Source organism: Barbus barbus, assembly GCF_936440315.1.
Source record: "Barbus barbus genome assembly, chromosome: 17".
NCBI classification, from domain to species: domain Eukaryota; kingdom Metazoa; phylum Chordata; class Actinopteri; order Cypriniformes; family Cyprinidae; genus Barbus; species Barbus barbus.
In genome coordinates, this window is record NC_136745.1 from 1,121,763 (window position 1) to 1,147,236 (window position 25,474).

General features: G+C 38.5%; 1 protein-coding gene across 2 annotated transcripts in view; it reads left to right on the plus strand.

Moving 5' to 3' along the window:
• Window positions 1-674: 674 nt before the first annotated feature.
• LOC306883668 (spermatogenesis-associated protein 13-like) overlaps window positions 675-25,474 on the plus strand; it is a 44,570-nt gene continuing 19,770 nt past the window's right edge. For both annotated transcript variants that reach the window (XM_079439043.1, XM_079439044.1), the window contains exons 1-6: window positions 675-1,093; window positions 2,758-4,277; window positions 5,669-5,807; window positions 6,033-6,139; window positions 24,323-24,502; window positions 24,743-24,832. In XM_079439043.1, the coding sequence (XP_079295169.1) occupies window positions 2,826-4,277; window positions 5,669-5,807; window positions 6,033-6,139; window positions 24,323-24,502; window positions 24,743-24,832 (1,968 nt within the window). In that variant the 5' untranslated portion in view covers window positions 675-1,093; window positions 2,758-2,825. The remainder of the gene's footprint in view (window positions 1,094-2,757; window positions 4,278-5,668; window positions 5,808-6,032; window positions 6,140-24,322; window positions 24,503-24,742; window positions 24,833-25,474) is intronic.

Below are 25,474 nucleotides of genomic sequence, written 5' to 3' on the forward strand. Positions count from 1 at the left end.
CGGTCAGAAACAGAGATCATACAGAACAAACATCAGCGCATTAGCTGAGAAAACCTGCTTTAGTCTAGAGTCAAAGCCTGGTAACTCTCCCGGTTATTCCAGCTCATTCGCACAAGAGTTTAGTCTTGCCTTTTGCTTTGAAAAACAAAAAGTGAAGTGTTTTCTGATCCAGGATGTGCATTGTGACAGAATTGGATAGCAGGAAAGCTGCAGAGGAAGTGGGCTGTACGTGAGCAGCGCTTTATGGCCTTTTATCTTCTTTAAGTAAAAACGCTTGTGAAGAAAAGTCGAGACCAGTAAATGCCTTTGAATGCATGAGATGTATGTTAGATACGTATACAGAGCGCCAGCGACATGCTTCAGCGGATGAAGCCGCTATTGTGGCCGTATCATGTTGACAAACTGGAGAGTACTGACTCACAAGGGGAAAGAAAACCCAATTGTCTTTCCCTCACAATGGCGCAGCACAGACAGAAGGGAAAGAGTGTACGGCACAGATATTTACATGCTGTCAGCCAGGCTTCCTGTCTTTGTCAAGCTTAAAGCATTTTTTCAGTCACTTGTGTAAGATCCTCTCTTTCCTGTGTCCAGCAGGAAAATGCCATGTGATTACAGTAGTACCAAAACAGGACAAAGAGGAAGCGTTTAAAATAGGCCCTCAAAACTTTGACCCTAGGTTTTGTGTATTGTGTTCATTTACTATGTAGATTATGACGCTGCACTGACAAACACACTCGACATTGAATTCAGTTTAAAGTTCAGTTTCTATTCCATATTTGATTCGGGATGTGAACACGACTGACCCAGCTAAACGCCACGCTCTGTTAGGAGCTGGAGTCTTTGTAGTTTCTGTGGAAGAGTGGCAGAAATAACTGGATCGTGACTTCAAACTTAATGAGAGGAACTGGGCGTGTGTGTATGTGGCGTCTGCTCGGTCTCTGTGGGGCATCAGGCTGAGAAAACCCTCCAGCGCTCCTGGAGCAAGCTGTGGATTAACAATCCAACCAATCATTATATTGGAAAACCACTGCTGACATTAAAGGATTCACACAGAATGATTTCTGTTCTTTTATGAGAAAAGCATTCTACTTTGGTAAGTTGTTTTTTTTTTATCTTTCCCAAAATAATTTTCTTATCAAAGAATGGGAATTTCCTGATGTGTGGGTTCATAACATTGTGTCTTGTTTTTGAATAAGTTTGGGGACCAATTTTCACTGTTAACTACAACTATTAACTACAACGTTTGACACGATGAACCCCTAATTTGCTGCTTATTAATAGCTAGTAAGGTAGTTGTTAAATTTAGGTATTGGGTAATATATATATATATATATATTTGTTGTGTTCGAAAGAAGACTAAAGATTGGATCAAAAGTACAGTCAAGGACTTTGATATATTGAAATAGTATTTTAAGTTTTTGTTTTCTTAAGCTTTTTCACATAATCTGTTAGAAGTTTTCATGATGATGATGATGATTATTATTATTATTCTTGGTTTTTCACTGCTGAAAACAGTTCATGAAAAATGAGATACAGTGCTGCTTGATACAGTGTGTCATTTTTTCAGTTTTATTTGATGAACAGAAACTTTGAAGAACAGCATTTATTTGAAATATAACTGTTTTGTAATGTCACTTACATGTCAGTGCAAAAAAAAAAATAATATTATTATTTCCAGAAAAATCTTACTGACCACAAACATTTAAAGGGTAGTGTATAGCCTGTGTGTGTGTGTGTGTGTGTGTGTCTGTGTGTGTGTGTGTGTGTGTGTGTGTGTGTGTCTCTGTGTGTGTGTGTGTGTGTGTGTGTGTGTCTCTGTGTGTGTGTGTGTGTGTGTGTGTGTGTGTGTGTACCTGTATTTATCACGTCCTGGGGACCAAATGTCCCCACAAGGATAGTAATACCAGTAAATCTTAATCTTGTGGGGACATTTTTTGGTCCCCATGAGGAAACAAGCTTATAAATCATACAGCATAAAGTTTTTTGAAAATCTAAAAATGCAGCATGTTTCCTGTGAGGGCTAAGTTTAGGTGTAGGGTTGGTGTAGGGCAATAGCACATACAGATTGTACAGTATAAAAACCATTACGCCTATGGGATGTCCCCATAAAACATGGAAACCCTGTGTGTGTGTGTGTGTGTGTGTGTGTGTGTGTGTGTGTGTGTGTACCTGTATTTATCACATTATGGGGACCAAATGTCCCCACAAGTAGTAAATTTTAATCTTGTGGGGACATTTTTTTATAAATCTTATAAATCACACATAATGGAGTGTATTGAAAATCTGAAAATGCAGAAAGTTTCCTTTAAGGGGTAGGTTAACTGTAAGGTTGGTGTAGGGCGATAGAAAATACAGTTTGTACTGATTAAAAACCATTACGCCTATGGAATGTCCCCACAAAAAAATGAAAACCAGTGTGTGTGTGTGTGTTTAATTAAGCCACATCTATGACTTGAATTTAAACTAAAGACTATGTTATCAGGTATTAGTCTATATATAATTAATGCAGGAGAAAGTAAAGGTGATTTACAGTAGATGGACTTCTACATTTAATTCATTGTGGACATGATTTTGTAACAACTAGAAAAGTATTCTTGTATGTGTTTAATGTAACTTTAATAGGCATACGAGTCTTTTAGGAGACATGATTTAAAGCCATCTGAATGTAAAAATGTTAAAATATTAATTTTGCTAAATAAATGTACTTTACATTAGACACATTCATCTCCCATAGCGTGTGGTTTTGTTTTATCACAGATTTTCCCAATGATGATAAAAAATATGATGCTTCCTAAGCTGGACACCTGACATTAAAATGCGAGAGGATGGATAGCGCAATCAGCCCTGCGTCAGAGTCTAGTCTCTCCAATGGATTTGTCAATAGCATGTTCAACGTTTCAGTTGACGAAGAGAGCAAAGCTGAGATCTCATGGATTCCAGAGTGCAATTCCTCAGACTCCATTATTCCCGGTCAGACGCTCAGAAGAGAAAAACAGGAACCGGTGCGCCGATCCAGGACAGCGGCCATCTGGAGGATCCTGCAGCGCCGCAAGACCCCCTCGGACCTGGACAGACGACCGCACTCCGTCATCCTCCCTGGTGAAGCATCCTTCCTCAAACTCTCCATCACTAACAAAGTCAGGTCCTTCAAGAAACTAAAGTCTCCATCTGTTTTTAGAGGGAAAGCCGATAAGATTTCTGATGCCAAATCCAGTGTTGACCTTAAAGATGAGGCTGATGATGTGTACATGTGCAAGGACTCTCCTTCTTCAGACTTCAAGCATGTGTTTAGGAATAAAGCCAAGAGACATTCATTCGCAGGACACACTGCAGACTTCTACTGTTCGTTTGAGGACATCGCCCCCGCTGGGACCCCAGACAACGTCCAGCAGGAGACCAAAAACCCTGTTAGCAACCAAAACGGGTGTAAGCTGTCAGAAAGAGTCGTATATACAAAGAAATCTCACCCTAACTACAACAATTCGACAGAACAGGACGACTCCTCTGCGAAGCAAAGCCTCAAGATACCTCAAAGAGGACGCTGGTCCAGGGGGGGTGACGTTTTGAATTATTTGAGAAGAATTTCCCTCAAAGGAAAAGGAAGTCAGACGTTGGCAGAGAGTAGTTTTGAGTCAACGAATGCCTTGGATAAAACCATTGATTCTGACTACGGCTCGGTCACCTTTGAACTGGTCAAGGATTTGAACTCTACACCTGAACAAACAGGGATTGATGGCAAAAGCAGCCATTTCCGAGGCCTTCTCCGATTTTTCAACACCGTGGCCGAGACTGCAATGAAATGGAGAAACTCGTCCCGCTCATTCTCCCCCCCTGAAGGACAGCAGTCACCTCTCGGATTGAGAAAGACGCAGGAGTCCGGAGAACTCGTGCCTTTGACGGTCAGGAGCGAGCAGAAAGCCGATACCTCAGTTCACGGTAAACCCGCGTTATCTGCGGTCTCGCCTGTTAATGCCGTGGTGGATTGCTCTCCTCCAGTGGTGCTGAAGGCCTGGAGAACATGCCCAGACTCTCTGAGAGATAACAGCTCCCTGTGTAATAACTCGGACGAATCGCAGTCCCAGCTCAGCTCGACTCACATCTCTCTAGCCACCATCGAGAGCCACTCTAGATATGAAGAACCAGAGCCACCAAAAGAGATGCAGACTGGCTTTGAAAACACAGAGATCCCACATCACTCATCTAGCAAAGCTGTTGATGAAAACCAAGATGTTTGCACGGATAGGAAAAAGATGAACTGCCTGGAGGACATATTTAAGGTAATATAAGCCGACTCGAAAGCTGGCATTTTGAGTAACACAGAGTTGTTTCTTGTCTTTGTTTTTTTATCTTTCGATAAAAGCGTCTGCCAAATGATTAAATGTTTCAACATCCAAGCTGTGTTTGATCATCAAGCTACAAACCATATTATTCCCATAATATTAATATTCCTTCATGAAATGGGATGACAATATAGCACAGGACTTGATGTTGTCCATTGTTAGCTGGTTGGTGAAAAGTGGTCTCTATTTCAGGTAGATGAAATGGCATTATCTGAAGTCTTCACAAGCGAGAGTCGATTCAAACTCCAGTGACCTCAGGATGAGATAGAAACAGGAGGATAAGCATAGCTGCTGTTCATTTGATATATTTTCTCCAACAGCCCATGCATAGCTATAGGCACACAGAATGGTGCATCAAACAAATTCAGAAATAAAAAAAGTAAATAATGAATTAGCTCCATAGTGGATCAAGGGTTTAGTACGTTCCGGTTCAGCCCATTGTGTGGGGTTTGGCAGCGGTGGTCACTCGTGAAACATAATCAATGACATACATCCGAGTCAATGAGACGGAGGGAAGTTAGTGAGGGAGGGGAATAAAACAGTGGACCGCAGCCCAGAAACACACGGGTCAGATACGGGAGGTTGGTGTTCCTCCGGGAACAGGGTTCAAAAACACTGACTTAATGAAAAAGCTAAATTATGAAGGTGTTATATTCAAAAGGGAGTGTCTATTTACATTAACTCCACCTACCATTGTCTGTTTAAGCCAGGGAAAAAAAAAAAAAAAAACTGGGACAGTGGATTTTGCTTTTTTTTTCACCCCACCAAATACTATGAACATTTTCCTTCTCTCACTTTTCCCATCAAATATATTTTCATTAAAATGAATTGAAGAAAACATTTGAAAAATGGAAATAAAGTGACTAATTCATATTAAGTGTTTAAGTGTTTAACACAGCAAATTTAATAGGCCTATAACTGAAATTGGAAGTGATGTCCTCACACTGATTCCATGCATTCAGTACCTGTGTACGCTGATTTTTTTCTTGTTGCGACAAATAAAACACATCAAATCTCATCTGTTCAGAATGAGATGCATTAACTAAAATCGTATTTTAATCTAATTTCAAGACACCTCCAGCAGGCTTGTACAACAGGATTTCATGTTTAGACTGGAAAAAGCTAAAACAAAATAAAAAAAAACGCTTTGTTTGTTTGGTCTGCTTGTGTGAACAATAGCCAAATCTTGTTGATTGTTTTCAGATGCTGTTCTTCACTTGACTAACCCCACTCCACTATTGATGTACTGCTGTAGGAAATGCTGTGAATGCAGTGCAATGTGAAATGTGCTGTTGTAAGGTTACCTGACATACTGCAGTGGTTTTCAGACGCTGTCGCGGCCCCGGGGCCAGTCGCCTGCAGATCCTCCTCTCAAAGCTCTGCTCCAGCGGTGTCGCTCTCTGCCGCTGCCCACCACACTGTCCGCCCTGGAGCCCATCGCCCTCACACACGTGCTCACTCCTCCAGGTACAGCACAGGCCAAAACCACAGCCGAGTCATGCTTCATATGCAGAGATACAGTATACAGCACATGCTGAAGCCTTGCACTGTTCAGCAACATATTAACGTGTTGAGTTAGCTTACACTCACAGGTTTCTCTGATAGTCCTGATTACAGTTGCATGTTGTGGTGTGAATTATATTATCATTTTACATAGAGCGCTTTGGCTAATACTAGCGATCTGTCCTGCAGCTAAAACCATGGCTAAATCAGTTGTTCTTCGCATGAGGAACAGCAGCACAGGATCCAACAGACAGAAGCGGTTTAGACCAGGATCTGGACCACTGCACATCAACATGGTGAGTGATCCGGCCTTTGTCCTGAGACTTCATCTGACGGACTGTTTTGTGTTGTTGAGTCATGTTAAGGAAGTATTACAGGACAAATGAATGGTACTGCATTAACAATTGAGTTGCTACTGTTAACGGGTTAGCTGAACCTTATGTCCTCATGTCATTCCAAACCCACATGATTTGTATTCCTTTTTAAAACAAAAAAGAAGATATTTTTAATGAAACCTGAGAGATTTCTGCCCCCCTGTTAAAGTAACCAAAACATTGTAAATGTAAATGTAATTCATTTGAATCAAGCGGTTTTATCCAAAACTTCTGAAGAGACACGATCGCTTTATGTGGTGAACAGACTTAATCTGGGGTTTTATTCAAATATAAATGCAAAAAAAAATGTTATTCCATAATTCTTTTGAAATCCATGTTTGTTGCAACAATAAAAGCCCAAAAGATGAAAACAAGTCCAAGTTTCCGACACAAAGGGTTTTTAATCAAAGAATAAGCACCAATCCAAGCCAATGAAACTGTGTGCACTTAAACACGAACAACTGACAATGAACTCAGGAATCCAAGGAATTTATGTATACGCAGATAACGAACATGTGTGATGATTAAATTAATTGCCATAGTAACTAAATAAAGCGGGAAACTTGAACAAAGACAACAGGAAATGAAACCAACTAAAAGTCCATGATAATGAAAACTAAATGGACAGTTCATAACAATGTTAAGCCTCACCTAATTTCTCAAGTGTTATCTAGTTCGACGCTCAAAGTTCAATGCAAAGGGAGAACTTTTACAGTCTTTTACAGAATTTGCTTTGTAAGACCTACAACAAACGGCTGGAAGAGACTACAACAAGCTATTTCCTGGGTTAGCGACATCACAAACCCTGAAATTTACATAAACCCTGCCCCTGGGAACATGCAACAGAGGGGGTGGGGTCATGTTTTGCTGCTTTAGAGAAGAGGAAGAGTTGTTGTAGCAGAGTATAGTATAGCCCTGCTGAAAAAAACTATAGAACCCTGCCCAAATCACAATAGAAAATGTAATGGATTTAATGGTTATATTGGGAATTGTATTGGTTTTAATGGAAACTATAATGGTGTCTACTGGTATGTGATGGATTCTATAGGTGGGATGTTAAATCCTATTGGAAAAATGCCCAAAAACCACTACAAAAAGGAATTTTGCAATGGTTTTACTGGAAAAAGTTAATGGTTTATTATGATATTTTAATGGGCTTCTATTGGGTTTTTTTTGCTGGAAAGTATAGCTGTTATGCTCCTTTAGCTACAGGCACGCTAAATGTGGTTCTGTGTTTGATTTGGCCACTGTGGTAAAGCCATGGTTAGTCTTCGTAAAGGGCTCGTAGTTCTGACAGCAGATATTTGGCTACACTCTTTCTACAAAGACAAAACTAACAATGCTATGCAGTCAGTAGCGATCACTGTAGATCCGCAGTCTGTAATCAAATAATCCCTTCGAGGACTGTAGTAAACTTTAGTACTAATAAGTGAAAAATAATGCAATTTTAAAAATAAAAACGAAGCATGAACACATACATAAACACATTCAAGCCTTCGAGAAAATCCAGTAGGCCATCCCTTTAATGAGGTCCTTTAGTAATTGTTGGTTATAAGCAGCTCAGTCCTCAAATCTCAGTCCTAAATTCAATATTTCTGAATGATTAGTTAAACTTGTTTCCGTATTAGTTAATAATAGTAGCTGAAGTGTTTATGTAGGACTGTTAATTTGTCCTGCAAACAAACTTCCTATTAATTGGTAACTTCAGTTACCTTATCCATGCTTAGTATTGTTTTAGTGTCAGTAGTGTGCTCTGACTCTGAGATATCCTGGTTTATTTCTCAGCAAAAGTCTGCAGGATGACACATTTTTTTTTTTACTTTTGACAGCTCCAGGGCTTTTGGTAAAACTACAGATCGTACTTTCACATTTGTGTATCCCTGCGCACAGATTGAGCCAGTGCATTATGGTGTTGAAGTTTTCACAGCCCTCGTTCTCTGTTTTCTCTATAGTCATGTAGCACTGATTTTTTTTTCTTCTTTATTACGTTCTTAAAGGGGTCATCGGATGCCCATTTTACACAAGTTGATATGATTCTTTAGGGTCTTAATGAAAAGTCTATAACATGCTTTGGCTAAAATGTCTCAATGGCAGTGTAAAAAACACCTTCTTTACCCTGTAAAAATCAGCTGTTTTAAGCACGCTGATCTAGTCCATGTTGCTTTAAATGCTAATGAGCTCTGCTGACGCCGCCCTCTCTTCCGTGGAGTGACGAGCTGACCATAGATATGTGTAGATTCCCTATTCGACCGCTCCAGATACGTTGACGCGTCAGCCATCTCGTATTCACCATAATAATCAATGAATATTCAAATATATACCAGCGTATCATTGCTGTTGTAGACGCACACAGTAAGTGCGCTCAAAGACTCGCAGACGTTCCAAAAATGGCGGATGGCTTACGTTTCGTGGCCCATAGAAACAGCCCATAATGAGGCATCTAGGTATATATATCTATGGAGCGTACTAAACTTTAGCCGCGAAACTGGCTAACTAGCACATTATTAGGAATGGCGATTTGCAAAGATTCATAAAAACCATTATAGAGTACAATGGACTAAAGGCCCACCTTAACAAAAAATGTGCTATTCACTGCGCCTAAAATTTATAATTGATAATAAATATAATTGATATATAAAAATATATACATTGTATTGAACATTAATGGAGCAACAGATTTTGTGTTAACATAAATCATTCAAGTTGTTTATTTTGTTTACCATCTGAATCTGTCATGTGAACAAATGGAAAAGTCAGCCATCTATTAATTGTCGTGTTAATTTCTGTGTGCCTTTAGCCCCAACAGCAGTTGCTTTAATTATCTTAAGCAAAGCTGAAAATCACGAAGACCTTTGTCTTAAAATATATGAATTCATTTTAGCGATTCTCATTTGCTACTTACATCTACAACTTTTAAAAAAATATAAAATATTAGCCTAAGTAAGCACAGAATCAACTTTGCACTGCTGCACGCGATCACGTCAAAGATCAGACAAATAAACACGTGCATGTTGAAAAGCAAATGTTTTGCAAAGTGCTACGCCACGTTTTTGTGCCATCTAGTGGTTTAGATGAAAATAATACCAAAGGTGCCTTTTACCCCCGGGCTCCTTTAGCCTGTTTTACCCTACCCACTTCTTCTGTAGATAAATTCGGCGAACATAGACGCATTTATGTAGATTTGGGATCGGCACATTCACGTCAAAGCAAAAGTAACGTTAATCCTCTGTGTCTTCAGCGGCTCAGATGTCGGGAGGAAATGAAGACTGCTATATTCATTATTACATCCAACAACTAAACACTTCAATCGCTTAATCGGAGACATCTTGTCTTCCCTGCACCGGAGGCAGACAGCTCTCAGCTCACTCAGGGCGGGTCTAAGATAAGACGGCCTTGTCAATCAACTCTCGTGGGAGGGACTTGTACTGAACTACATCCTTCTGACAGGAAACATAAAATAGGGATTAAAAAAAACCACTGGGTGGATTTTTATCATTATGGATGGATGTGTACACACACTTCCAACACACATTTATGTTCAAACAACTTGAAAAGTGAATTTTGCATCCGATGACCCCTTTAAGAACTCTAAGAAACTGTTTTCACTGTGCTGCTCTGAAATCAGCTGTGTACGCAACCCTGAGAACGCAAGAATGGGCAACGATATGATACTGTGATACTTCAAGAAACTGATCTAGAAACTGATTATTATTCATAAAATAAAATTCAATACCAAAAGAGCACTTTTAAATTCTTGATCCATTGCTCCTGCACACTATATGTCTCGTGGATTAGTGTCTGGTTCAGGCATCTAGCGGTGGATGTGTAAATGAGTGAAGCGCTTCACTTCTGAATGAAGGTCTGATGGTTTGTCGGTGAGCGCAGACGCTGTCAGCTTAAGCTCATGTACTCTGAGGATCGCTGTAAACTGCGGAGTCAAATCCCACCCTCTCAGTTAATTTGGCATCGCTATTAAAACTGTTTCCTCGCTTGCATTATGTAATAGGTACGTTTAAAGAAATGAGTCATCGAGTCATGCAAAGCATGCTGGGAATCAGAGATTAACTTTGGTGTGGAGTGGTTCTTTCCTCATCCATGTGGTAAAAGTCTAGTTTCACATTCAGATTCTATAATCCTTTACACCACTCATGCAAGACTTTGGTACTTCACTAACGAATGTTATCAGCACTGCAATGTGTGAAGAAATCATAATAGCTTCTCTAATAATATTTTATACCAATTAGACACTATTGTTACCACATTGATGAAATGTCATAGATGTATCGCTGCTTAACCACATTAATGTACATGCATTTAGAGTTTGGTACCTTTTGTGTTAATGTGTTGTTGTTTGTTTTACTTCATTTTGAACTCCTTCAGAAGCTTCAGAAACCCACAGACTTACAGTTAAGAAGATTGTACCGATGATGTGTGATTATGTTTGATATAGACGAACGGTTAATGGTGATTTAATTGCAATGGCAGGAGCATAATGTATCACCATTGGCTTTCAAAACGATTAATATACAGTATGCATAATTCATGATCAATTGTAATTGCAGTGCAATTAGCACAGATTATCTTTGCAAGACTGCGCACTAGTAGACGTTTAAGGCAAGAGGTCAAGGAAATATTCCTTGACCCTGTGTTTTTGAGGAATGTATTATTCATGCTGCTGCTGATGATGATGATGATGGGTTGTTATCAGACGTCAAACCATGCGGGACATGACAGGTCAATCCTGCTCTGTTTAAACAGACTGTTTGTTGTCCACCAGTGCTGCGTGAGGGATTTGTGTCTTATATCAGAACAGAAACATTTTCTTTTTTTCATATGGATCCTGGATAGGGCTGATGCTCAATATGACCTTGAACAATTCATCTAAATTGTTAAATTTTCTCCTATAGTATTTTAGGACAAACATTTGAGGCATGTGAGAAGATATAAAGTGTATGTTTGTTAGGGTGGTCAGCATTGAAGGTGATTGAGAAGAAGTGAGCAGCTGCTGTTACGCACGAGCTCTCAGACAGGAAGTGTCATTGTTTTCATGTGTTCATCAACATTTTGTCCCATCTGCTGTTGTTTCCTCAAAATGTATGCCTACATGACTAAAGACCCGTCTGTTTAATAAATGGAAATCATCCATATATTTCTGAAAGTATAGGAACTTAATACATTTTGTCTCTGGTGTGACACCATATCCTGATTTTAAATCGGCAATTCCAGAGAAAACTTTAATTAGTTGAAGGACCTCATTCATGGTTGTGTTACTGAAGCCCACTGTTAAGCCCATGGCATGAGAATTGTTCAAATATTAACTTTTTTGCAACCACTACAAAAGTGTTACGTTTTATTGTCCTTTGGTGTGACACACCTAAATTACATTATTAAATTATACTTTTTAATTAAAAACTGCATGTTAAACTACATAATCATGGAAAATCATGCAAATGTGTCTTGCAAACCGCTAATGACAGGTTAGCTAGGAATAGCAAGGTCATTAATTGACACAAAATGCTGAAACGTCCTACGGTGTGACAGAAATGTCCTTCGGTGTGACGCATGTACTGTCACACCACAGGAAAAGGTCTCTTTAAAAAGCATTTTGAATAATTAAATAAGACTTGTTTAACTCGATTTTATTCTTTTTTTGATCATTTGTGTTCTTAAGCTCTTAACTGTCACCCAAAGTTTACTTCACTATATTGCAATTAAATCCTAATCTAATCATGACAAACTATATATAGTTGGAAAGGTCTAAGACTCCTAAATAGATATTTAACCACTTTTTTTTGTTAAAAAATGATGTAGGAAAAGTAATAGATATTTTTTTGACTAGAGTGCACCTGAATCTACATCATAGCAGGAGTTCTGACCTTTGTCAAAGAACGTTTTCTTAGTTGCCTTTTTCCCTATCACACTTTAGAAACCATAAGAAATTATATATCACTTGAAATCTTAAAATTTATCCTTTGAAAGACCTTTTAAAATCAGACATTGCATTACCATGGAAATGGTACATCAAAATAAAAAAATTAAGTTTGGATAGTGCACATTAATGTCTATGTTCAAAAATGTGAGTGACAGTTAAGGGATTTTAAATGCAATAATTACATTAATTCAACTATTTTCTGAAACAGAAAACCTGTACTGTTATAAAGTGTCATGAAAATGCAAATGAATGAAAATCCAAATGAAAATTCTCTCTCTTGCAATTTATGTATTATTAAGAGTTTTTTTCTTCTTAATATTTGCTATGTCACACCATAGGACAAATGTATGGTACTGTTCTGGAAAATTGTACAAAAAAACAATGAAAGAATTGACCCTTGAAAGAGTTAGTGACCCTTTATATTTTCTGAAAGATCAGACTTCACACTACATAAATATATGCATTTATTTTTCAAAAAATAAATATATATATAGTTTATATCTACACATTGTGTCCTAACTTAATTGTGTTCAGTCCCTTAAATGTAAAATTGAAGTTTACCTAATCTATTTATGCGAGTCATTTTTGATGCATCGACTGAGACGGTGGTGGATTGTTAGTTTCCAGCATGCTTTGCGTATGGCTGGATCAGGAGAGTAACTGTTGAAAATAAGTGTCATTTTATGTGTTCTTGAGACATCAATGTTTGTCTTGATTGTCTTTTCTTTATTATTATTATTTTTTTTTTTGTAGTTCACTACGCATATTTTTCTATTATTCATTAGAATGTTTTGGGAGTTATTATCCAGGCCTTTCTGAATAAGGTGATTGAGTTCAGGCACAGCGCTACTGTTTATGTTTGAAGGTTCTTTTCTAGCATCATTAACAGTAAAATAATCTTTATTAAGGATTTTTGCTGAATATTATTCTAAAGCAAATTGTACATAATATTTATTAGCATTACATAACAATGGTAACACATTCTTCCATCAACAACCAAAACCACATGAGCACTTCTTGAGAAGAATTTATGTGCAAACAAACAAATTACATTTTTAGCAGTAACATTTACACTCTTCAAAACAGAATTATCCTGAGAGAACAACACAGAGAGAAGGACTTGATTGTACTGTTCATTAAGCTATATGATACCAAGTGTAACAGAGACAAGAAAATTGGGAAAACAGGGGAAACAGTTAATTATCAAGGCATACATGATCCGAATGACTCTTTCTTTATTAAGAGTTCATTGTGCTAAAAACAGTGTAAGTTTCAGAACTCAACTTGGACCGTTAGTCCCAAAACTGCTTTTATTGAAACCAAGCTGCCAAAAGGACTTGTTATCTACCTCCAGGTTTTTATTATATAATAGAGATGTAAACCATCAGCACGAGAATGTCTGCAGACGCAGATCAACAGCTCTTCATCTCTCTGACCCTTTAGTGAGAGCAGATGGTACAAGATGCCTGCTGAGATTTCCAAACATTGTGCAGTTCTTATAGTTGTGGAAGAACATCATATCTGCATATCTTCAGATGGATGCTAACATTTAGGAAAGTGTCTGTTCATTTTCAGCAATAAGTGCATAATTGTGTCAGTAGGACTATTTGTCATAATTGGACTTCAGCTTTGCAAAAACCTTTTTAGTAAAAGACTGACATGATACCAATGATTCCTTTTAGTAACAAAAACAACTGATATTCAAAATGGGATTAAATTATTTACAGAAAGCGATCAATGTCTCTCTCGCCAAAACCACCTACAACGAAAAATGAATCTTAAACTTGCATTGACTACACTTTGCTGGTTATGATGAGAGAATTTGTGAGAATACTGAACATCCATGCGTTCACCACTGGCTCCAATGCTCAGTGCTGCAGAACAAGCATGCTGTTAAAAGAAACATTTGATGGAGTTCTGTAAGCATAATACTGCAGTCCACACTTTCCACAACTATTGCACTTCAACGGTTGCTCACGCATAATACATTTATTCATAAGATATTACCCAGTCATAGCATTGTGCATTTACACTAAAAAATCTTACGCACCCCTTTAAATGTGTACAGCAATACACAATAAAGCACTATGTAAATGCATCATTCATTCATTCATTTAAATTAGTTTTAAACCAGAGGATCAAAAACAGGGTAGAAAATGGTCATATATGTCCAAATTATGACTCCTTTTGATGTAAAAAGTCGTACGTGTAATGTGCTGGAGCAAGAGAAGGCAGGCAGAGGAGAGGATGTAACTGCAGGACTTTTAGTGGAAGTTACAAAATAAACAAATAACCAGGAACACAAGAGCAAGGAAACAGAAACATGAGCAAACAGGCAACCATTACATACAACACCTAACAAACAAGACAAACACAAGGGCTTGTAACAAATGAGTCCACTAAGGGCAAGTAGTCTGGACCCATGTGCAGCTCTATTAATCAAACATAAACACAAAATAAAGACTTGACAATAAACCGTGGAATAAAGACTCATCAATAGCAGGTTACATTTAACAAAGGCAGACACGAGACAATGGAAACATGAGGGCTATATACTGTACACACGTGGACTAATGACTAGCAAGAAACACCTGAAAGCAATGGAAAAATAAACCAATCAGAACGTGACACGTGAAACAAAGAACCAATGAAAACAAGACACAAGGCATGTTCTACTTCATGCATCGCTGCATAGACCAATCGGAGAGAGAGCCGCTTGTAGTCGGGGTGGGATTGAAAGCGGAGATGTCAAGTCGGACACGTTCTGCTCCTGGTGTTTGCATACTCTATCACAGATGAAGTGAATTAAATGCAATATTTGTCAAATACAGAGATGTTTCAGAAACTTTTCATGAGCAACAGAAATACTTTATATATACTGCTTAATACAGCGCCATCTGTTCAAGAGTAGGACGCGTTTCATACAAGATCTGGCAACTATGCACAAATTATGTGAGTTTCCTGGGAGGAATAACAAAACGGGAAGGAGATGGGTGGGAAATACGGACACTCCCGGGAAAAACGGGAGTGTTGACAGGTTTGAACAAGACACAACTGAGGAGACAATGAAGACGAATCAACAAGACTACAAAACAGCACAGGGGATAGGAATACTAAAGTCCCCACAAGAGAAGAGGAACGTTTAACACCAGCATTATATGTGGACCTCAAGGAACATTATAAAATAACACAAAAATGCAGTTCATGACCCCTTTAAGGCACGTTTTGTCATATGGCAACCACCAACTACAGAAGAAGAAGAAGACAGTTCCTTGCTTGCAGTGGTGCTGTGACTGAACTACACTGTGAATACTCTGGTTATTTATGTGCTTCATTCATATCTTTTAATGAACAGTAACGTCTCCACGTATGTCCCATGTTTGACCGATTGGCCAACACAGCAAAGACCTACTATATCATAAAAAATACTATATGATGCATTCGTAAATGACTTGATTTGAATTAATTAATTTCATTAAAAGTATTGTACAGCACTACATATGTATTTCAATGGTATCCCCAAACAGTGATTGATTTTGGTAAAACTGTGTTCCCAAGCTTGCATTATATGTAAATGATAAACACATTTTTCCCTCCCCAACACAAAACAATTAATGCTGAGATCTTCAGTTTGACTTCACACTGGTTAATATATTTCTTTAAATTGCCAGTATCATAGAGACACTGTGACTCTGTAGAATAATGTGTATCACATAATTCTGACAAACGTTGGCTTTGTATTCATGAAACTGTTTGTGTCTGTTTGAATTTCAGATATGACCTTTGTTGTGTAAATGTCAGGATGGGTGGAATCGAGCCGTATGGGAATCAGTGTCAGCGTTATGTAACTGTCTGTTCTGCATCACAAGAGAAAAGCTCTTTCAATACATTATACTTAAGACATTTCATAAGAATAATCTCAAGACACAAAGAATTGTTTGCCTTCTGCTATACTGTGAAATAACAGTTAGTTTTGTGTAAAGACGTACTGTAAGATGTGTGAATAATTTCATTTAAATATTATTTCTTGTCTATGAACCCCCAGTATTATAAAGAGGAAGGGCTTGAAATCTGTTGTGCATCTTGACTGTTACTTGGTTATAGACAATTACATACATTTAAAGTATTACTCAAACTCAGTCGTGTGCCATGAAAGGGATCATTTTCTGAGCATTTAGTTATTATCATGATGTCAAAGCGTAAGGTTATTTAACCGATGGCAAATTAATATGATTTTTCTGTCTTTAATTTAAGCCGTGTACTATGCAAAGGGAATTTAAGTACGAGTTGATTTGGACTCAAAATCTGTGCAGAGCCTAATGTGTGTACATGTCAAACATGAACTTTCCCGCAGTGAGTGAAAGCAGATTAACATCACATCACGATCACATCACACACTGAATGTAAACGAGATTGCATTTTAGCGCTTCCGGCTCCATCATTGCAAAGTCAGAGGGTTTTTTTGAATGGGTTTTTGGTCAAATGCCTGAAATAAGGTCCATGGTGAAGAGTAGCTTAAGATATTTTCATGAAAGAAAACTTTTTCTACATTAAAAATATTCTACATTAAAAAATGTTATACCAACCACACACACTGAAAAACATATATAATCAGACCAAAAATAGACCATTCATTTCCTTTTTGCATGTGAAAAACATTTTATTTTGCATCATAAATTAAACCAGGGCTCTCCAGTCTCACGCATTCACCCTGAGACACATGTATTTGAACCAGTTCACACGCTCACATGCCACACCTTGTATTTCTCACGCTGAGAAGGGATGACTTGTTCCGCTATATATACTATTAATAGACCAGGGAATACGGAGGAAAGTTCTCTGCCGAGTTCATAGCTGTCTGGAGTTATACAGAGTTTAATGCCACCTACCAGTCAATCAGAAATTAGGATGTTGCTGTTTCCGTTTAAATTACGAGATTCTTCCGCAACATGGATGCGCGCGCACAGAAAGCTCAGATGAATGCTGTAGGTAATCCTTTCATTTTTTATTTTTTATTCTATTTTAAGATTCCTGGACGAAATCACTTGCCTGTGAAAAGATAGTGAGAGCTGATGTTGGAGAATATAGCCAAATTCGTGTAAAAGTATTATTGATGCAGTCCAAAAAAACAACAACAAAAAAACTCCTCCCTTTTGTGACTCCTCCCCTTTGAGTGGCCCCTCCCCTAATCTCACTCCAAACTTTAGCTATAGCTTGAGAGCCCTGGTTAAACTCATGCATTCACTTGTCACTGTCACAGTTTATAATCACACTTGTGCAAACTATTCTTACTCAAACGTTCAGGCAAAATGTTTTGAAATAAAGACCGAACGCGTTGTTCAAACTTAATGATGTTACCGTGGTGTATTTCATTTATAGCCTATATGTTTAGCTTTTTACTTCTGTCGATTGTATTTAGGCTTCAGAATTCAAAAAGGTTCTGTTTATATGTGAAGGTGATCATGATGAACAAAATGTGTCAGAATCATAAACTTGTGTTGGTCACAGAGCTGATTTTCTTCAATTATAATCACGAAAGCCAATGGAAAAATGGAGGAAACCACCCTGCTGAAAAACAATAGACAGCATCCTAACATTTGTAATGGTTTTACTGGTTATGATGGGACTTGCATTGGTTATGATGGAAACTGTAATGGTCCCTGTGGGTCTCTATTGGTAATTTGTCACCTTCTATTGGTGGCTTTTGTTAAAACCACTAAATCATAATGTAATGAGTCTCAAAACACACTACAGGAAATCATTTTTTAATGGTTTCAATGGTTAAAATTTGATGGTTTGTAATGTTTAATGGTATTTGTAGTGGAATAATTTCATTATAATTTCAGTGATGGTTTCTATTGTTTTATCATCAGGGCAGGACGATGCAAACTTCCAGGTTGTCCAATAGGTCCAATTGAGTGGATTGCTATTGAAATGACTGAATTTCACCTGCAGAAATGACCAAACAATGCTAAATGTGATCGCAACTTTATTCTGGTGGCCATGCATAAGTCATAATTACAAGAATATTATGAGATAGGCCTACTAAGTTAAGACATTTTATGATAAAAAGATTTATCTTGATTATGAGATACTACAGGAAAGTAGGCTATAATTGAAATGAAAAAAAAAAGACTTTCTGTCCTGCATGTTGTTGAGTTCATATGGGTGGCTCTATATCAGCTTTACAGTATTTAGACGGGAAATAGTTTGTTGAAATAGTGTCATTCTTCTCTGGCCAGACAAAATCAGCAGTTTAAATCTAGACTAAAGCAGAGTCAGATTGTGCAAAGGACTCATCTGGTTCCTGTGGTCTTGATGGCGGTCTTGGAGACAGGGTCTTCACTGGGGATCAGTCTCTGGGGCTCATAGGTGTCCTGGCTAGTCAAAGATGATTGAAATATGAATGGCAGGGCATTACTGTAAAGATGACACAGTTCATGCACATTGACTAGCTGTGTCGTTGGCTCTTATATAACAGACTGGGGATGTTTGTTAATGTTAATGACAGTGTTTCCATGGTGAGGGATGAACATCACGCAGGCCGGCTCTGATTGGCGGAGCGCAGCTGCGCTCTGAATAGCGATACTCCTCGCGCTCTTCTGATGAAGATGATGGTGAGGATGAGGCATATTTATGCGTGTCTTGTCTTATGGAGCTGTATCTCAAAAGCCAGCGAGCTGCCTAGCAACACAGCCTCACCGGGTGCGCGCGCTAGGGTTTGAGACGCAGCCGGAGTGTCGTGTTTTATATATCTGCGCGGATGCATGCATTGATAACTGTGCCGATCGCAGGTTTGACAGCAGCACTGCAGCATGACCTTGGACGTGCAGACGGTGGCGGTGTTCACTGTTATCGCAATTCTGCTGCTGGTCAACGTGATTCTCATCTTGTTCATGGGCTCCAGCTGAAGGGTCCTCAGTATGACTGACACACAGGCGAACACGCGCAAACATCTGTGATTGTTGCTCGTCCTGGAAACATCTGAGGCTGTTCGTATCTGTGATTCTGCTCTTTACTGCAACCGATATGGTAAAATATATCCCACACTTACATTGCCATGTGTTTGTGTGCGTATGTGTGTTCTCCACCGTCATCTTTCAGTCCTATTGCGTTCTATAAGCTGATTTGTAGAATTATTCCACGGCATTTTGAGTGCATATCATGATATGTTTGTGTGTATTGTGCGGATGATTTATGAGCGTCCATTTAAAAATGCTGGTGAATTAATATTCATGGCCAATGCTCTGAAACCATATAATATCATATGGCATGTAATAAGACTAGAATTGTGCTACAATCACAATGATTGCGATCAAAACCGTCTGTTAAGATATGTATGAACAGTTTATGAATGTAAAATGATACAAAATACTGTGCATCTGGTGTGTCTATCTATACAAAATGCAATGCTCTTTTAGATCCGAGTGCTTCCAAAATGTAAGATTCGAATCGAAAGGTGATGCATCTATGCTCGGATGTCATTCTGTATTTAGAGAAAGGTAAATTCATTAATATGGTGTGTTTCATCACATGCCGGCACACGTGGTGTGGCAAGTTGAGAATTGTCAAATTCCACAGAAAAGCTTGACATCACAGTCATAAGAGCTGATTTCCAAACTGTGCTTGGGTTTAATTAGAGTCTGGATGGTTGATTCTCAGCCGTATGCTTCTGAAGGCACATCATATGTTTCAGATGTTGAGGAGGATGTGTTTGTGTGTTTGACTGGCCCTCACTCTCATGACTCAAGTATGTTACGTAATATCTTTCAGTGAGGATGCTGGTGTATTTGGGCTAATGTAATTCTTAGAGCAAATTTCTACCAATTACATGTTGCCCCTACAGATATCATATGTTCCTTATTTTCATTCTAAGCAGTGTTTCCCTTTAGAAGTCCACTTTAGTCAGCTTTAGTATTATTAACAAGGCATGTCTCTTCTGAAAAGACAAGAAAGTCCCCTGAATCTGACTGTAAGAAGAGCACATTGATGTGAAATGACACATAGAGGATGTGTTTCTCGTTCTTCTTTTGAGTTTTGACATCTTTGTGTTTTCATACGCACTTGCTGCCAAGTCGAATGCGTTCATCTCAAGGCGTACGGTATGCAGAAACATGAGGGGAACAGCGGTCGATTATGTAACGATAATTCCATTACCTTCACAGAACCCTGGGACTCCGTAATTAGAGACGACTTCAAGGTGTCTTAATATTATGAGTTGTTCTGCATTTCTAACGATTTACATTCACAGAACTGCTTGAGAGGATATTTCTTGGCTCTAATCATCCAGAAAATGATGGGGATATGTAGGCTTCTCAAAATATGAAGCAAAGGAATGGTGGAAAAGGAGGCTGTGTTTGTGATCTTGTTGTAGTTATGTCCTGGTGGTATCTTCAGCATGTGAAGTCTGCAGTCTCAGCTAGAGAAAGCTTGTGTGTTTGCGGTTGGAGAGTTCAGAGAGCTGCATGCTGATGACGACGCTCTCAGAGGAGCATGTACTGCACAAACAGCCAATCAGGAAGCCTCTTGCTTAGTGGTTTCACAGGTGATCGTGTTTTCACCAAGTGCAAAATGTTCCTGCATCAACATTACAAGCAACCAATCAGAATTGAGGGACAAGTTTACAGGAAATGTCCGTTTTAGCCTTACACCAGAGATGGGTGCTTCTACGCCCTGGTTATTCAACTATCATTTCCCTCTGAATTTATGGATAAATAAGGTTAGGTTTAGGGATAGGGTTAGGTCTATGTTTTGGACAACAATGTTGATCCAGGAACGTCTTAGTTGGGAAAATCATGGCGACCTTATATCATATGAGTGCCTCGATTTAAGAAAGAAATCTGTGTTAAAGAGATCTTGACAGACTCAAGATGGAGGTCTAGTTCCCATGCCAGTTTTTGTTTTTTTTTGTTTTTTTTTCTCGATGCCACGGCCACCTTTGGCTTTCATTTTCTGAAAAACAGAAGCACTATACTATACGAGTTAAAAAATAAAAATAAAAACACATGGAAATGGTTTGATGAGGTGGTGAAAATAGTAAGTGAGTCTTAAGGGCTGGTCACACTACATTTCATTCATACACATGCGAATGCAAGAGACAGGACCTCAAGCTCAGGTGGATTTCCATGGTTTAAATATGATAAACTCTGTCACCTGCAAATTCGTATAATGTAAAGACTTTATAGAAGATTGCCGTGGCCTCTTAGCTGAATTAAAGGAACAAAAACATTAAATCTGCTGAATTGCATTGTTGCAGTAATGTGAGGTTACATTTTTACATTTTGGATGTATTATATTGAAAATTAAATTAGTTAAAAAGACACTGGAGAATGTGGTGTTATATTATGATTGTTGCCTTGTCCGTATACATTTCTTGTGCTAGTGTGACCATGGTTTTCATGAGAAGGACTAGAAATGGTTGTATTGTATGATTATAAATACGCCTGTGAATCACTGCAGGAACACATGTTTATCTTTGTTTGGTTCTATGATTCATATGTTTGATTATATGACATTTATAGTCACAGGGCCTGTGAAAAATAAATGAAATATATTGAAAAAAACATAATTTCTGGAAGAGCCTGTTCATCCAATCCTGTCAATAATTCACAAACAGTCAGGCATGTATTCCCTTCTGTGACAAACTCCTCCAGCATCCTCCTCCAACCATAATTCAGTTTCTGTTTCTCTAATCCCTGTGAAGACGACCAAAGACAACAACAAAGCACGACCGTCCTGGGTCCCACAACACAACAGCATGATTTTAGCTGCATTTGTATTTTCTTCTTTTGTATATAGCTATTTATTGCAGCATATTGCCAGCCCATATCTGAGGCTGATCTCATTAACATGTGACTTGCACACAAATCTGCAAAAACACGTTGTAAATAGAAACCTCTGAAGTCGATGGAAATATAATGCTGTGGAATCAACACCTTTCACGATTAGTTATTTGCATGATGAGTTTTAAATAAGGGACACAGCGCTGTGGATCCTCTCAAAGTCTATCTTTGGCTTTTCACTGCAACGCTACGCTCAAATAACACCGTTGTGCTTTATCTACTCCTCAAAAGTGCATATTATATACTTTAAAGGTGCAATGTGCAGGATCATACAAAAATAATCATTACATATGATCCAGCAGAATGTGTGGTGGTGTTTGTGTTTATTCGTATAACCAAAAAAAGCCATTTATGTATGATAAACACAATATTTAAAAAAATAATAATAATGATTTGCAGAACACCACATCACTCATCTTCCAGCAGGTAGTTCGCTCTTGAGTTGCTGTCTCATGTGATGCTTTGCTGTTTGTGTTCTGACAACTAATATCATGTCAGGACCAGGGGGCGTGGCTTCTGGCAGTGTTGAGCCCGCCCACAAGGAGGGGCTAAATTTGACCTGTGTTACAAACAGTTATTGAAAATCCTGCATAAGGCAGCTTTAAGGTAATGTGGGACTATAAGAATCTCTGTAGGGTAGATAAGGCACAGAGGTGTACCTTGTAACCCTACAGTAGGTAATATTTTTGCTCATTTTTTTCTTTCAGTGCAAGACCAGAATTGAGATTAAATGGTTTATTAAAGGTGATCGACGGTATAGGAAATTATTTCTCCTATTACAGCTTTATGTGCAGACTGCAGTTACATTTAAAGACGAACACTGACTCTCTTTCAAAGGCTGAGCTGTGTGAGCATCTTGAACAGTGCCTGTGCTGAGCCAGTATATGCCAGTCATTTGTGAGCCGTTCTGGCAAAATGAGTGTGAATGTGCACGGTCTACTTTTGAGCTACAGACAAAAGACGTTTTGCTCCAAATAGTAATTAAACATCTAAAATGGTCTTTATTTGTACGTTTTCCGAGAGGAGTATCTCTTTCTCTGCCGCTGCTGCTTCTCAAGCTGTATTGTTGCAGCACTCTAGCTTTATGAATATTCATATCGATTTCTCGATGACATGAGTCCAAACCAGTGAAATATGATTTTCAAACCCATGCTGATGAAAACAAAATGATCGCGCTGACTGACATTTGCAAAGTGTATGCATATATGTAAGTCACGCGATCTCCCTATAAAGTACATTATTGAGAAATATGTCTTAACAGATTATGTTTGTGTGAATCTCGTCATGTTTTACACGAACGTTTAGTTAATGGTTGGGGGAATATCTGATGTGCAACATTATATTTGATCCATGCATTAGAGTTGGTCTCAATATGGATCTGTCTCAATGTTAATCAAACATTAACAGAAAAGACAGAATCATTCGCTGCTCTTGATTAAACTACTGTTTATTTGCATCTTTGTTCTTATTTTTAATAACAAAGATTTTTTTTTTTTTAATTGCTATATTGTGATTAATAATATAGTAATGATTAGGCTATTAAGAAAACAATTGGAGGAAAATGTGCAACTTTGCTAGATAGGGATGTAACGATTCACTCAACTCACGATTCGACTCGATTCACGATTTTGATTTCATGATTCGATTTTCTCACGATTTTTAATTTTGTTTTACAAAATGAGATTGAATCGAGCTGAATGAGACACAGAGTCACTCTCTGCCAGCAGGTGGTCTTATGAACAGCACTGATACAGTGCTTACCGCTGTAAACAAAGCAGTTGTGCTTATGAACACTACTTTAATATGCATCGTTCAGAGGCAAGATGAAAAGAAAATACCATGTAAACATTTCTAAAGACTGTCAGTTCCCCTCAGAGATGTGTGAAAATTTCTTTGTGAGGACCGGAATAAATTATTATTGATTATTATTGATATAGATACATTCAAATAAACTCCTACTTCTTGATTTGTTTGGCATCTCAACTGACTTGAATCGTCACACATTTGAATCGATTTTCAACCGGCTCGCGGTCCATCGTTACGTCCCTATTGCTCGGTGATTTTGCTTTGGATTTCAGAAAACTTTAACTCAATTTTTCTGAAAATCAGCTCTGCTGACTCTGTCGCTTTCAAACGGCTGTAGCTCAGTCATTTCTGTCCGATTACAACAAGTCATGCAATATAACAATAAAAAATTTTTTTTTGAAAATTAGCTCATTCCGACTCATTTTGCCAGCATGGGTCACAAATGTTTTCTGACCAATAGCAGACGGGGTAAGTGTGTGTGAAAGAATGACGTTTCTCCATCGGACTCACTGTATTGTTCTGCAGTTGATCAGCGGGGGTTCAGTGGTCAGCGCCGAGGCGGTATGGGATCACGTGACGATGGCCGAGAGGGAGCTGGCCTTCAAGGCTGGAGACGTCATCAAGGTCCTGGACGCCTCCAATAAAGACTGGTGGTGGGGTCAGATGGATGACGAGGAGGGTTGGTTCCCCGCCAGCTTCGTGAGGGTACGTCTGTGATCAACTCTCTCATCTCATCAGATAAGCTCCTAGATCTTATTATTGAATTATGATGCGGCTCAAGGTCTCAAGTGAAGAAATGGACACGGATTAGATGCGTCCATCTGGAAATGAGCGCAGTCACTGTTGAATCAGTGTTGCCAAGCCTCTTCCATCTCTGTTCCATTTCTATTCTTCCACAGCAAGAGTGAATTAAAACCAAGTGTATTTCTGTCATTCTTTCCAAAGGTTGATCCCCACCCTCCTCAACCTTACACAAAACCAGTTTTCTATATCAACCCTATAGCAACTCCAAGGTTCCATAACACAACAGCAAAGGTGCGTCCCCAGCTCCTCAAATCTCATCAAGTGCTGCTGATTTTGTCAACACAGCCGTCTCACAAAGCATTTAAAGCATCCAACTGAAATCACGCTCCTAGTGCGCTTCTTAGCTTTTCAAATAGATGAGCATCCGATGTTTCTTCATTACATGCGCTGCTTTGGATGTGTTTTGTAATAGCCTCCGAATGTTGAAATAGATGTTAGTAGTACTGTAGTATCTGCTTTGCATTCAGAACCATCTTCTCGTTTTCGTCGGGCAGCATCCCATTTTGTGTTTGCATCTCTGTAGATGCCTAGATTTGAATTAGCAGTGAGTGTGTGTAATAATTCTAGATGGAATTTCAAAGCTCTTGGTCTGTGTTCATTTGTCTTTTGATCAAGGAACATGGTTTTTGCCGCTCAAGCAAATGTTCCTGATGGGAAAGAGTTGAAATGTAATGGTGACTTATGAATGGAGAATTACTGAGAGTGAACTTTTATACCCTCAATTGAGTTAATACCGGACCCTCAAGACCCAAATACACATCAGAAATCAATAAAATTATTGTTTTTTTTTCTCCACCATACATTTAAGACAATGAAGTTGTCTTTTTTCCAGTGTTTCTAATTGTTTTCCAAAAACACAAATCTTTTTCTTTT